This window comes from Toxorhynchites rutilus, chromosome 2 (genome assembly GCF_029784135.1).
Source record: "Toxorhynchites rutilus septentrionalis strain SRP chromosome 2, ASM2978413v1, whole genome shotgun sequence".
Lineage (NCBI taxonomy): Eukaryota > Metazoa > Arthropoda > Insecta > Diptera > Culicidae > Toxorhynchites > Toxorhynchites rutilus.
This window is the reverse complement of record NC_073745.1, coordinates 9,601,869-9,615,360: the sequence shown is the minus strand read 5'-3', so window position 1 is coordinate 9,615,360 and position 13,492 is coordinate 9,601,869. Positions and strand designations below refer to the sequence as shown.

Genomic DNA, 13,492 nt, shown 5'->3' with positions numbered 1-13,492 from the left:
TCTGAATCAACAACTTCATCTTCTTCTTTTTATACTATATTGGCTTGAAACTTGAAAGTTCATTCGCCTCTAGTGTCTGCACAATTTTCCCAGGTTCCTATGTTTAGAAGACCGTGTTAAGGAAACATATTCTAGACTGCACAAAGGCAAGCGGGTACAAAAGTACTCGTAGTTTGCATGTATTTAGACACCTTGGTTTTGAAGTCTGTTAGACCAAACATATTTCAGTCGAAACAAAAATGTAACCGACTTTCATATATTTGCAATGTCGATTTCCCCAAGGCTGCTTGATTTCGATGGCTGTGTTGGGGAAACCGTAAATCGGGCCAATAAAAACGAGGTAGTTAGGGGGTTGAGATAACGCTTAACATTTTACAGTTATTCAACTGTTTATCTAATGAAAAAGATAATTTTATTAATTGCGATAGAAGCGTAGAAATATTCCGTATCAATTGATGCAAACATCTTTCCGATACAGTAATAAATGTTCGAGTTTTAAACATTCGGTATCTTTCATTTTTTCCTGCATGTTCTGGGTTTAGGTTTTCATTTTCAAAACTGGGTGTCAAACAAAAAAGCTTCCAATGCAGGACGTGGAAATGCAAAAACCTCATACTCATTCCACATACTAAAGTTATAAACTTCTTCATTGGAGACACAAGGTAGCTGCAGCGCCGTTTGCAAAAAAAAAAAGTTCCCGCAAGGATGAGGCAACGCAAACAAAAAATAGCAATCGTTTTGCCGCAAAAGCCGCTAAATGATGCTGAAACTTTGATAATTTCCCCTTAATTTATGACATATTCGGATGGGAACCGCTTAAGAGTGGCGCTGCAGCAGAGTAAAAAAAAAACACACAACAGAAAACGGCGCGCGGCTGAAAGAGAGCTCATAACACAACATTCATAACATTCATTATCGTTATCGTTGGACATTCATGAACAAACAAACAAAACTGTGCTCAGCCAGGGAGAAAAAGCTTGATTGAGGCAAGGGATGAGCGTGTGTCTCGGGAGTGAGTGGGCGGAGGCAGGTTTCGAAGTGCAGACAAACAAATGACTCCGGTGAAGTTGTGCATGCATTGCAGTGCCAGCCAACGCCTTGAGAATCCGAAGAAACAAAAGTTCCTGTATAGCACACACAATCTTAAGCCGAAGCATGGCTCTCGTTGAAAAAGGGGAGCGAAAAAGACAAATGGGACAACGGCAAATAGTCGGATCACAACCTCAAAAGTCCCCTGGTCCAGCGAGTGTCCGGAAGAAGAGGCGATGTCTCCCATTGTGGCACTTCTGGGGGTGGCAGACGAGGAGAAAGATAAACAGCAGTCATTCGTCTGTCATGTGGCGTTGGGAGCGTAAGAAATCACCTTCCTTCGGTTCGTTCTGTGGCGAAGGGTTGGCAAATCTCAATTTGGCATGTAAATACGAAACAAATCACCTCCGGTTTGAATAATGACCAGTGTCGTTTGTGTAAGGGCCCGGCACTGTGTAGTCGCTTCCAGAATGGATTAGGGCCATGCGGATTGTCGGTACCGTGCCGCGCCACCACGGATGGGGCGAACGGAAATCTCGTAGGGAACGTGACTCGCGTTGAGACGGCGCGAAATCCAGTCTCGTTACTCATGCAGAAGCTGAGTCAATTGGCGAAACCGGTAGGCTGGTCGACGTGAAGATTTTCTCCCTCGAGACGACAGAAGCCAGACGCACAATTTAAGTGTAATGATGATCCATTTTTTACAACAACAACAAAAAACAGTGGAAGCGGATTAACCGTTCTGAATTTGTTCGTTTACGTTCCCCCAGCTGAAAATATAATCAAATAAACAACTTGGCAGGAGGGTAATCTTTTGTGATGCTCCTCAATCGCTTAGCGGTGGAATGCGAATTTTTCGTGATACACGAAAATTGAGCACCACATCGAAAATGGTTCAGTCACGATCGAAAATGGCAGACCACCCTGTGGGAGTGTGAAAGCTATTCCAGATGAATTGATATTTGGCCTGATCGATTGCATACCGCCCGTTCCAATTGAGTGCTACCTCGGCCAGTCGATGCGGTTTGTTGTGTCCCATGGCGGGATCTTTGTGCGATGATTAATCGCTTCGAACGTGTAGCTACTAAGAGGCCACAACAATAAACATCTCCAACCAGCTGACCATTAATCTGCACTTCGTTGGCAGATTGTCTGACCTGCAGCAGCAACAGCAGCAGCAGCCGCAGCACCGCACCGGGAACGGAGGCTTCGAACCGTACTTTAGAGTGACTGTTATTAATAAGTTTATATTAAAACTTCCACCGAAAGCGTTGTTGCATTGTATGCCGCGCATTACGTGTACCCTGGCCCTATGTTGCTTAACCCACTTAGATCCAGAAGGCGGCACAAACAAGCGAAAAAAAAACAAATAAACAAAAACCCTGAGAGAAGGAGTCAGCTTAGCGCCAGCTGGTTCTAACGATGGAGCCCCAGCGAAGGGAGCTATGCTCCCGGAGAAGGCTGATAGCCGCGAAACACAATACACTGCGACAGTTTCACGCGTAATCAACGCTCTGGCGTTGGGCCTTGGTGCCAAAACAGATTCTTAATTCAGGGTTCATTTCATCTTTTTTCCAACATGTTCATACAATTCATGATATAGTCTAAATTCATTATTTTCATTTATTATTTTACTGTTTTGTTACATGTAATTTTCACCGGATTTCAGTATTAATTTTCAACAAGCGATAATTGCACCCTGGATTTATTTTTATTTATTATTTATTATTTATTTATTAATATTATATTTCATCCGACAAGTATGTCTCAATGAACAAATGTGTAGTGAAACTAGCTGAACACGAAACGCTTAATTCTACTCTTAAATTCGTTAATCGTGATATTAAAATCAAACAAATGGGCATTCCATCATTGAACGTATTGGTTCGTGGAGGGAGTAGTCTCGACGTCTGAACGGCAGGCGAAGGAAGTCAGAGCGACGGAGAGTATAACCAGGAACATTGATGGCGATTTGCGCAAGTACGTTTGGAGCATCAATTTCGGCGACAAGAAGTCGAGCGATGAATATTGCCTTAGCCCGTTTCCGCCTTTGCTTCAGCGTTTCCAACCCTATCAACTGACATCGATGTCCGTACGGTGGCAAATTCAGCGGATCATTCCATGGCAGGAGACGTAGGGCGAATCTGACGAACCTTCCCTGAATTGATTCGATGCGAACAGCCATAGTGCTACGATAAGGGTCCCATATTAATGAAGCGGTATCTAGAAACGGCCGAACCAAGCACGAATACAAGGATCTCAGCGTGTAAGGATCTCGGAATTCTCTGCTCAATTTGCTCACAAATCCCAATTGACGACGAGCCTTGTCTATGATGTCTTCGTAGTGGTTCCGAAATGACAGAGCTGGATCAAGGAAGACACCGAGATCTCGAATCGTTTGAGCTCGACTTAACACTTCGTCCCCGACAGTGTATTCGAACGACAAGAGGTTCATCTTGCGGTGGAAGCTTATGACAGAGCATTTTGGTATGCTTAGTTGCATCCTGTTTACGCGACACATGCCGCGAATTTATCAAGAAGTTTTTGGAGTTTACGACAATCTTCAATGCTGTTGACGTCAATGTACAGCTTTAGATCATCAGCATATACCAGGCAACAGTCGGCTCCAAGATACACGTGTAAATGGCGTCAATCTGTCGGCCCTCTTCAATTTTGCTAAGACAGAAGGATGTGAATTCACACAAATTTGTAGTGACACTTCTGGTTCGGGGAAATGTAGTGTCTCACCTGACGAAACATGTGTTCCGACATAATTATTTCAAATAGCTTTGAGCAAGCACTCAGCGATGTGATGCCCCGATAACACCGGACATCGTTTTTGCTTCCTTTTTTATGCACCGGAAACATGAACGATGCTTTCCATCGAGTCGGGAAGGTTGCAGTTCTCAGAGACAAGTTGTACAAATGAGTGAGTGGCTGCTCCAGATGTTCGAAGCATTTTTTCAGAACACACGCTGCAATTCCATCAGGTCCAGGCTGATAGGAAATTTTTAATTTCTCGACCGCTTTTCGTATCCCTTCTGGTGATACTTCAGGTGTATCAGCGTCAGCGCTCCCAGCAGGAGTTAGTTCCAGAGCAGCTTCAACACTGTCAGAGGTGGGGTTGAACATCGAACTGAAGTAGGAAGCAAAAAGCTCACATTTATCCGAAGAGCTGCAAGCCAATCGTTCATCCAAATACATTGCCGAAGGTAGTGTAGACTCTTTGCGCTTAGATTTCACAAAATTCCAGAAGCTTTTTGGATTGCGTTTCAAATTTCGTTCCATAAAGACCACATGTTTACGATAGAGTTGACGGTTCAGGCTTCTATATTGACGGCTGGCGAATTGAAACGACGCTTTGTTCGTTGATGTACCATTTCTTCGGTAAATCTTATGCGCAGCGTTGCAGCGTTTATTCCTACGTCGAAGCTCAGCGTTTGACCAAGGTGGTTTCTGCGGGGGACGTAGATGTGGAACGAATAAGATGAAAGCGCGTTGAAGTATGAGAGTGAACTTCTCGACAGCATCATCCAGATTTACACACTGGATCATTGGCGACCAGTCCACTGACGGTAAATATTGGCCCAATCTGTTGAAATCAGCTTTCTTGATGTTAAGTGCTTCGACGTCAAATTCATGGTCATTGAGCTCTAGTAAAGGCTTGTCAATTTCGATTGTACATGAGGAAGGTGGATGGTGGATGTCGGTTGGAACAAGAGGATTGTCAATTTCATCAATAGTCAAGTAGTTAGTTATCTCCTCATTGACAAATAACAGATCAAGCGTATTCCCGGAGTGGTTTTTCAGGCAGTTCATCTGCCACATGTTATTGGAGCTCATGCCGTCAAGCAGAACAGAGTTGGATTGAGTAATAGATGATATTGTGAGATCCACGCAACATCTAGAATTATCGTTTCGAATCCATCGCAGTCCAGGTCTGTTGTAGTCACCGAATACAGCAACCGAATCATGCCCGAAGTGTGAGACTACTGATTCCATACAGTCGATATGAAGATTAGACAACTGCACATTCGACGCCTTATCTGGAGGAATATACACGGCACCAATGACAAGCTTACATTGTGACATGCTTAACGACACCCATACGTGCTCAATGCTGTCTACGTTAGTCGGAATTAGACTGGACGGGATGGTATCCTTCACAGCAATGAGGACATCGCCTGAACGCTTCTTAGTGCTCGTCAACGCAGTGCGGTCCCCCCGATAAACAGAATAATCGCTGCTAAACAGCATGTTAGAAGGTATAACATCATCGATGTACCGTATTGGTTACTACTAGTGAGCAAAACTTCATCGTATTCTTTCACATATAGATATTGCGTTCAATATCAAATTGTGTATGATATCGCTAATAATGATCCTGAAGAAAGCCTATTTTCAAGTTTCACAAGGTTCCCTCACATTTTATTTTAATGTTTGTTAGGGGAAGGTCGCACACTAACTAGACCAGGGGTGACCAAACTTTTGGGCATTACGGGCGACTAATTGTTCAAATGTTAGGCGGCGGTCTACCAACGTTGACTGCATTAAAAATTCATTGAAAAATGAATGTAGTACTAGAGAATAGAACAAATCTTGAGCCCTCCTATACTTGCGCACGGTGTCACAGACTGTGCTTATTTCTCTAATATTGCTATTGTGTATTTTTAGGCATTGTTTGTATTTATTTTATGTAATAAAAGATATTGATCAGAATCGAAATAAAATTAAAATAAAATTCATTGTCACACACTCACATAACACTCACGCGACGGTATGACAAAATCGTCAGCAGTGGTCACTGACCACTGTCCAAGAACAGTTCCCCAAAAATGATGTGCCGAAAAACAATAGGCACAAGAAACTATAAAATATGCATGTAATCCACACTCAGTCTCTCTTTCGCCAATAAATCGTCATACGATATACAAGTGTCTTTTTTCATGCGGTGTGATCTCACAAAGTATTTTTCTATTCGCTTCCTCGTCTCAGTCGGCTGTTAAACTCACGCGTTTCATCCGGTGACAAAGATCCGTTCCCGCTTAAGTGACGCGCGTACAATTGTACATTTCGGTGCGTTTCTGGTGCTGCATATTGCAGTGAAGAAAGTCCTTCGAAACCGGACTACAGTGTTTGCTTTAATTTCGTACAGATATAATTAAATAAAAAAAAAACTTCAGCAAATACCTATTCGTCAACTTAATTCAGTTTCAATAGCCTTCTAATTCAGCCTTAAAACAAAATTTTGATTCTCGGTCTGTGAGACCGTACGCTCAGCACAGATTTGGCCAATTATCATGGTTACTTACTTAAGCAAGAATGGGTTTCAGTTAGTTCCTTTGACAAAAGTTTCATGTCACCAGAGATGCCAACCAAAGTTTCAAAAAGTTGAAAAAATTTGAAAAAAAACCTGGAGAATTCTGGTAAAAAAAGGAAAAACTGGATCAAAACTGGAAGAAATTTTTTTTTTTGATTATTTCTCATTTTTTTATATTAACAATACAAATAAGTATATACAGTGACAGTGTCATTATGTAGCATTGGTACTTCCGTATTACTGCCATCGGAGCGTTATTTTCAATATGAATTTATTTTTTTCTTAGTGAAATTTATTGTTTCCAATTTGGGGAAACAGGTTTGCTTGCGAGAGGCCGCCGCTGCTGACAGGGAGTCGGCGGTCAACTCGGATTGCGTCACCTCGATGAATTGGGACTGTCTCTGTTCCTTATCCTCGTTAAATGGGAGCTTCGCCACCCTTTTACTTTACCCTTAGAATAAATTTTATAGCAAAAAAAAAATTAACTCATAAAAAAATTGCGCTTCGTTGGCGTGAAAACGTAAGTACCGTAGCATTTTTAAATTTCCTCAATCTGTTTGATCATTATTAACATTATACAGGGTTTTCCAACTTTAAATTCCGAAAGTAAATAATAAAATACACTTAGAATTCGAATTTCGATGAAACTTTTATTTCAAATTAAAGTTTAGTTTATGCCATTATGTATGAAATACAACATCATTCAAATGTCCACCTAGGGCTTCCTCGCACACCTTGATCCGGAACAGGTAATTTTCGATGACTTTTCGGCACATATGGGGCGGTATCTCGGTCATAACTTCACGAATGTTGTCTTTCAAATGTTCAAGAGTTTGCGGAGATTTGGCATAAACACGGTCTTTCGCATAACCCCACAAAAAAAAGTCTAGCGGGTTCAAATCGCATGATCTGGACGGCCAATCGGCATCACCAAAACGCGAAATTATGCGTCCCTCAAGTTTCGTTCGCAATATGGCCATGTTCGGTCGTGTTGTGTGGCACGTGGCGCCGTCCTGCTGAAACCACATGTCATCCGTATCCATATCTTCAATTTGTGGCAAAAAAAATCGTTTAACATGCGGCCATAGCGCTCACCGTTACCGTCTCGCCGTCCTCATTTTCAAATAAATACGGCCCGATGACTCCACCAGACCATAATGCGCACCAAACAGTGACTTTTGACGGATGCAATGGCCTCTCAACAATCACGTGTGGATTTTCTGAGCCCCATATACGGAAATTTTGGGTGTTCACACAGCCACCGAGCTCGAAATCGCTGAAGAAAATTTGATGCGAAAATTCAGCATTTTGCTGCTGTTGTTCGTTCACCCAATCGACGTATGCCCGACGCATTCCATGGTCACCACGCTCTAATTTTTGTACCAGTTGGACTTTATATGGATGTAGGTGCAAGTCCAAATGCAAAATTCGCCACAATGATGTGTTTGACAAACCCAATTGCTGAGCACGCCGTGGAATCGAAACATTCGGGTTATCCTCCACACTGGCAGCAACAGCAGCAATATTTTCGGCCGAACACACATTACGATGATGCACAGGTTTCACAATATCCCCTACGGATCCAGTTTGTTCGAATTTACGCACTACATTAGCGATTGTGTGCTCTGTAGGCCATCCATGACGACCAAAATCCGTCCGTAATGCCCGAAAAACATTTACCGATTTTTAATCATTTTTATAGTATAATTTAACAAAATTAACACGTTGTGCGATGCTTAAACGATCCATATTGTAAAATGGCAGACATTCAACTAACGATATGACGCTTTGGTTGACAGCTATGTCAAACGGTTGTTAGCGCAGGGCTGTATACTTTCGGAAGCCCGAAATGGAAAACCCTGTAGTTTTGTTTTACATTCTGTGTGATTCTTACTAACCCTGACTGTTCTTTATGCATGTCTACATACTTTTTGGAAGCTAGAATTCCGCGCATAGTTTTTGTTCCTGTTCTATTTCTTAGATTTTTTTGGTTCACATTGTGTTCTGAAAACAATCGTTCATCGATTGCTGAGTAATGCGGCAAAATCAGAAATATTGGAATAATATTTTTCAACTTACGATAAGCAAAATGATTGTCATTCCTATTTAGTGACAAAATTTTACCCCAAAAGAAAGAAGCATCCTTGTGTTCTTTTACAGTGAAGTCAATAAAATCCAGGTCTGAGATCTCCCCCTTAAACTCGTTATCAATATCCCGAATTTTTCGATTTCGATCGCAAATATTCGGAATACTTTGTAGAAGGAGAACAATTGACATATGCTTCCTTTTTATGACATTAGTTGGATCTATGTTCGTCATGTTGATAATCAAATGATCATTGAAATTAAATGCACGATTTTACATGCGACCAAATTTAATTTTATTTATTATATCAACAGGCCTTTACATTAGTGCCCTAATGATATCTAAATCTAATTTAAATCTAAGTCTAAATGAAGATTTTATTAATGTCTAAGAACTACGAGGAACATTTTTTTGAGAGTTGAGCGAGACAGGTGAAAATCGAACGATGAAAAACATCGGTTTAGCACTCGACACATACTCGCTACGGGCTCGTTGTGCCCGTAATTTGTGCGGGAGTGAGGGAGACGAATAAAAGTGTAGTAGCGTAGGTTTCGATAGCAAATGTTGAAATTGATCGTTTGAAGAAGGTCGGGACAGTCGATATTCGTGAGAATCAGATCCGATATAAAAGTAGCCTTAGCTACGTCTCTACATACGCTCAGTAGATCAAGTCCAATTAATTTACAGCGGTTCTCGTAGTGAGGAAGATTTGAGGGATCATTCCAGGGATGATTACGTAAAGCGAATCGAACAAATTTACGCTGGATCGCTTCGATGCGCTGAATACCGTTTTGATAGTAAGGCGACCATGTTATGCATGCATACTCGAGAATTGAGCGAACCAACGCACAATAGAGTGCCTTGATGCAATAAACGTCTTTGAATTGTTTCGTGACACGAAAGATGAATCCGAGAGTTCTAGAAGCTTTGGCGGTGACGTAAGATATATGATCCTTGAATGTGAGTTTACTGTCAATGATGACTCCTAGATCTTTGATTGCTACTACACGGCTTAAAATCACACTGCGCAATTTATATTCATAAACGACAGATGAACGTTTCCTCGAGAAGATATAATGGAACATTTTTCAGGATTCAAAACCATTCTATTGTTATCACACCATTCAACGAAAATGTCAAGCTGCTGCTGCAGGTACACTGCGTCATTAAGACAATTGACGGGCCAAAACAACTTGAAGTCATCGGCGTAAGAGAGTTTGTGGCACTCCAAGCAAAAGTTAACGTCGTTCAGGTACAGAAGAAAAATGTAAGGACCAAGATGACTACCTTGAGGAACACCCGATGGTACTGGAAACGGAGAAGATACAGTGTCACCTATTTTCACTGACATCACACGGCCAGTCAGATATGAACGTAACCAGTTCAAGAAGTTGCCGTGGAATCCGAGACGTCGGAGTTTAGCGACCGCTATTTCGTGGTTTTTTTTTTATCAAACGCAGCTGAGAAATCTGTATAAATTGCATCAATTTGTTGACGTGACTGTAGAGAGCAAGCGATGAATGAGGTGTACAGTACCAGATTTGTTGAGGTAGATCGCTTGGGAACGAAACCATGTTGTTGATGTGAGATGTAACTACAGCATGCATGGGAGATGAATTCCAAAACTATGAGTTCAAATAACTTAGACACCGAACAAATTCTGGCGATTCCTCTGTAATTCTTGACATTTTTCCTGCAGCCTTTTTTGAATACTGGAGAAACGAAAGAATTTTTCCATGCTTTTGGAAAATTTGCACATTCCAGTGATCGAGAAAATAGCGAACTCAGTGGCGACGATAGACTACCAGAGCACTTCTTCAACACAATGGAGGGGATACCATCTGGCCCCGGATTTGTAGAATTTTTTATTTCGCGACAAGCTAATTGTACTCTGCTAGGGCTAATGGTAGTAAGGGCGCAGACAGATGGCATATGAGGTACATTTCTTGTTGCTTTGAAAACTTGAACTTACTGTATCATAAAGGACTGTAGCTAAGATAGGAGTAGTTATCCTTACATAGCTGCTCAATTCTCTCAGGCATGTGTTTACATGCATATATTGCACCCAGAACCATACTAGGGCAAACACATTTTAGTGTGAACGAACTTGGGCAGTACTTTTCTAGATACGCTCTTTATGACTTCTCGGTACCGGTCATGTTATTAGCCCCTTCGGCAGAATATCCTACAAGAATATCCTGCTTGTATGGTGTTCCGTCTCTATTAAAACAGGCAACCACAGTCTCGTAAAACGTTTCTGAGTCAGTTTCGATAACCTCAATCAGGTCGTGGAAGCAGTCTTCAAAAGGGCGTAAAAAACATGAAAATACCGAAAAATAAAAAGCTGGATAAAACTGTGAAAATTTAAGAAAAAGGAGATTTTTGGCCTCTGGCTGTTTCGCTGGCATGCTAAAAAAAACTGGCAATATACAGAAAAAACTGTTAAGTTGGCAACTCTGCATGTCACCACCATTTGAATAGATGTTCTTTACAAATTAGATTTAATTTCTGTTGGCAAATTCGCCAGAACTGTTTTACCCTGTTTTAGCGATTTTTTGGACGATTCAAAAGAGGTGATTTTAGTGTTGAAGACAAAAAGTGTCCGAGTCAACCGAAAAAGATTAAAGACGAAGAACCAGGGACATTACTCGATGTGTCGAATGCAAACAGAACTTGCTGAATCATTGGGAGTAACTCGGCAAGTTTTTTTTCTAAACGACTAAAGCCGCATCCAAAAACAAAGAAATTGTGTTCCATATGAACTGAAAGCGAGAAATGTTAGAACGGTGGTCCGAAATGTCACTCTTTTTGCATCGACAGGTTATCGGGATCGTTTCTCAGTGACCTACTCAGATTTCCTTTTAAAAACCTTGATCGAGACAATTGAAAAAAAATTTAAATGTTATACGAGTGATGAATGAAAATATATCGTTCGAGAATCTTTAACGCGTTAAGCCCCGATTTTTTTTGCTGTGCTTTCCGTTCAGCGCGCATCAAGAGCGTTTGCACAATATCAGTGTCGGTCCCAGTGCCCAAAGATATTTATTGTATAAATAGAAAGTAGTCAGCAATTCACCTAGAAAGTAGTCGCATTTTCTAAAACATTCGAAAACAAATCGCATATATTTTTATTTTATTATTTTGCAACTGTTAGTCCCAGTCAGTCAGCACTTTCCTACCAAAAAGCACAACGTCGGCCCCTAGGGACCGACGCTGGGCTTATAATGTTAAAGGAGTTTTCTCTGTGACCTTTTCAGGTCAGAGTGGATATTTTTTTCATAATCTCGTTTCGCTGAATAGTTGAGAACACGCGTGTGCAGACACATCACTCAGCACAGTGAATCCTCATTCGTCGTACCCTTTCTGAATAACAATGTTTCCACACATGATAATCGCTAGGGAACCACGACTATAGAGGTGACCCTTCTGGCGACAAATGTCATACTAACATTCCTTCCCTTCCCCTGGTAACTGTGTTGTGGAAGTGGTCGGCGTCGTTATTTACTATAGTTCCGTCTGCTGGTAACTATAGGGTGGTCTGTAATTTGTAGGAGAACGTTTCTTCCATTCCGTTCGTTTCACGGACGGAACAACTATTTAAAGTTCGAGTCACCGAAACTTGCACAATGAGAATGATATTCGTTCAGTGTCAGTTACAAAATTATGATGTTCTTTATTGGGATAGAGGCGTAGAAATATTTCCAAACAATGGATGCAAACATCTCTGCGACCTATCAACAAATCCAGTTATAAGCGTTCAAAATCTTTTATTTTTTGTTAAATGTTCAATTTATTGGATTTTGATTGTACTCCCAATAACTTTCTAGCTTTGCGCAGTGGCGACCAATGTATTTCAAAGAGGTCTGGTTCAGATAGCTTTTCATCAACACGATTGCACAATCAGAAGTGCAATGGAGTACTTCAGAAACATTTACTTCTGTTTTTGCATCAAATTACTCTTATTTTTTGGTCATGGATTTCACATTATATGACCACTTTATGTTATCATGGTACTTTATGGAGGCTACAATCTGTTTGTTGAGGTATTCCCTTACCGCGAGCAGGAGCCTTGTAAAATTTGAATCCCGGAATATAGTTAAAATCGGCTATCGCATAAGTTTCATAGTCGATCAAGACATATTCATCACGGGTTGTCAGCAACTTGTCGTAAAATTTAGGAGCCTGGATTCTGACTAATGTTAATTGTTTGAGAGTTCGGCTGGCTGCTCTCAGCCCCCGAGAATGTAAGTTGCTGGTTACAGACGGAAACGCTGCCTAAGCCTCTAGACCTTAATCATGATCGTGCAGAGGTGAACGCGAAAGGCCTCTTTTGGGTCCTCGAGTCTCAAGGTCGCCATGTGATTAGTATGGGCAGTTTTTTGTATTTGGATTAACGTTGTTTTAGGTTACTGAACAAATGCTTATTAACTTGAGGCTCCTTCTCCAGTTTTTAGTGAGTAACGGCTTTGTACTAGGTCTGGCGGGGTGTTGATCGGCAACGACTCGGGGTGGGCTGACGGCGATGAATTGGGCAACAGATTTGGTATGTTTTCTCACTTATCACAGCATCCAAAAATGCATAGGAATTCAATATCCAGTTTGAATTTCAAGTCAAAAAGAACCTTTTATTGTACCCCAAGCCAGTAGAGTCGATAACCACCGGTCAGTCTATATAACGCTGTAAAATGAACGAACAAAACACTCGAAAATATAATGTCGAACCAACCGCATTTCGTTTTTATCTTTCATCTCGCAAAGTTCTTATCCATTGTCGCACATTTAAACCATTTCTCTCCGAACAGTGACCATAAATAATTTACATTTGTTGTGTCGAAACAGCCCAAGAAAGCTCAACTCCTTCCCTTCTAATTTCCTTCTCGAACCTCCTTTGTTCCTTATTCCAAAATCCTTCAACCATTTGATTTTAATACCATTCCAACCTAGAATCAGGTCCTACCCACAGTAGCCATCCATAGGTTATTTTCACCCATTCACACTCAAAATAAATATTTAGCACATCTAAAGTGTTTTTGACCTTTCAAAAATCATTCATCGTG

At 41.1% G+C, this 13,492-nt stretch overlaps 1 protein-coding gene across 1 annotated transcript; it reads right to left on the bottom strand.

The window, feature by feature from the left end:
• Positions 1 to 3,726: 3,726 nt before the first annotated feature.
• LOC129765527 (uncharacterized) lies at positions 3,727 to 5,286 on the bottom strand. The gene has a single exon (XM_055765929.1). It carries the CDS (start codon positions 5,284 to 5,286, stop codon positions 3,727 to 3,729), a length of 1,560 nt encoding a protein of 519 aa, XP_055621904.1.
• Positions 5,287 to 13,492: the final 8,206 nt, after the last annotated feature.

What these genes read in the sequence shown, in the direction of transcription:
- LOC129765527 (XM_055765929.1), bottom strand. Translation starts at nt 5,286, where the DNA reads ATGCTGTTTAGCAGCGATTATTCTGTTTATCGGGGGGACCGCACTGCG.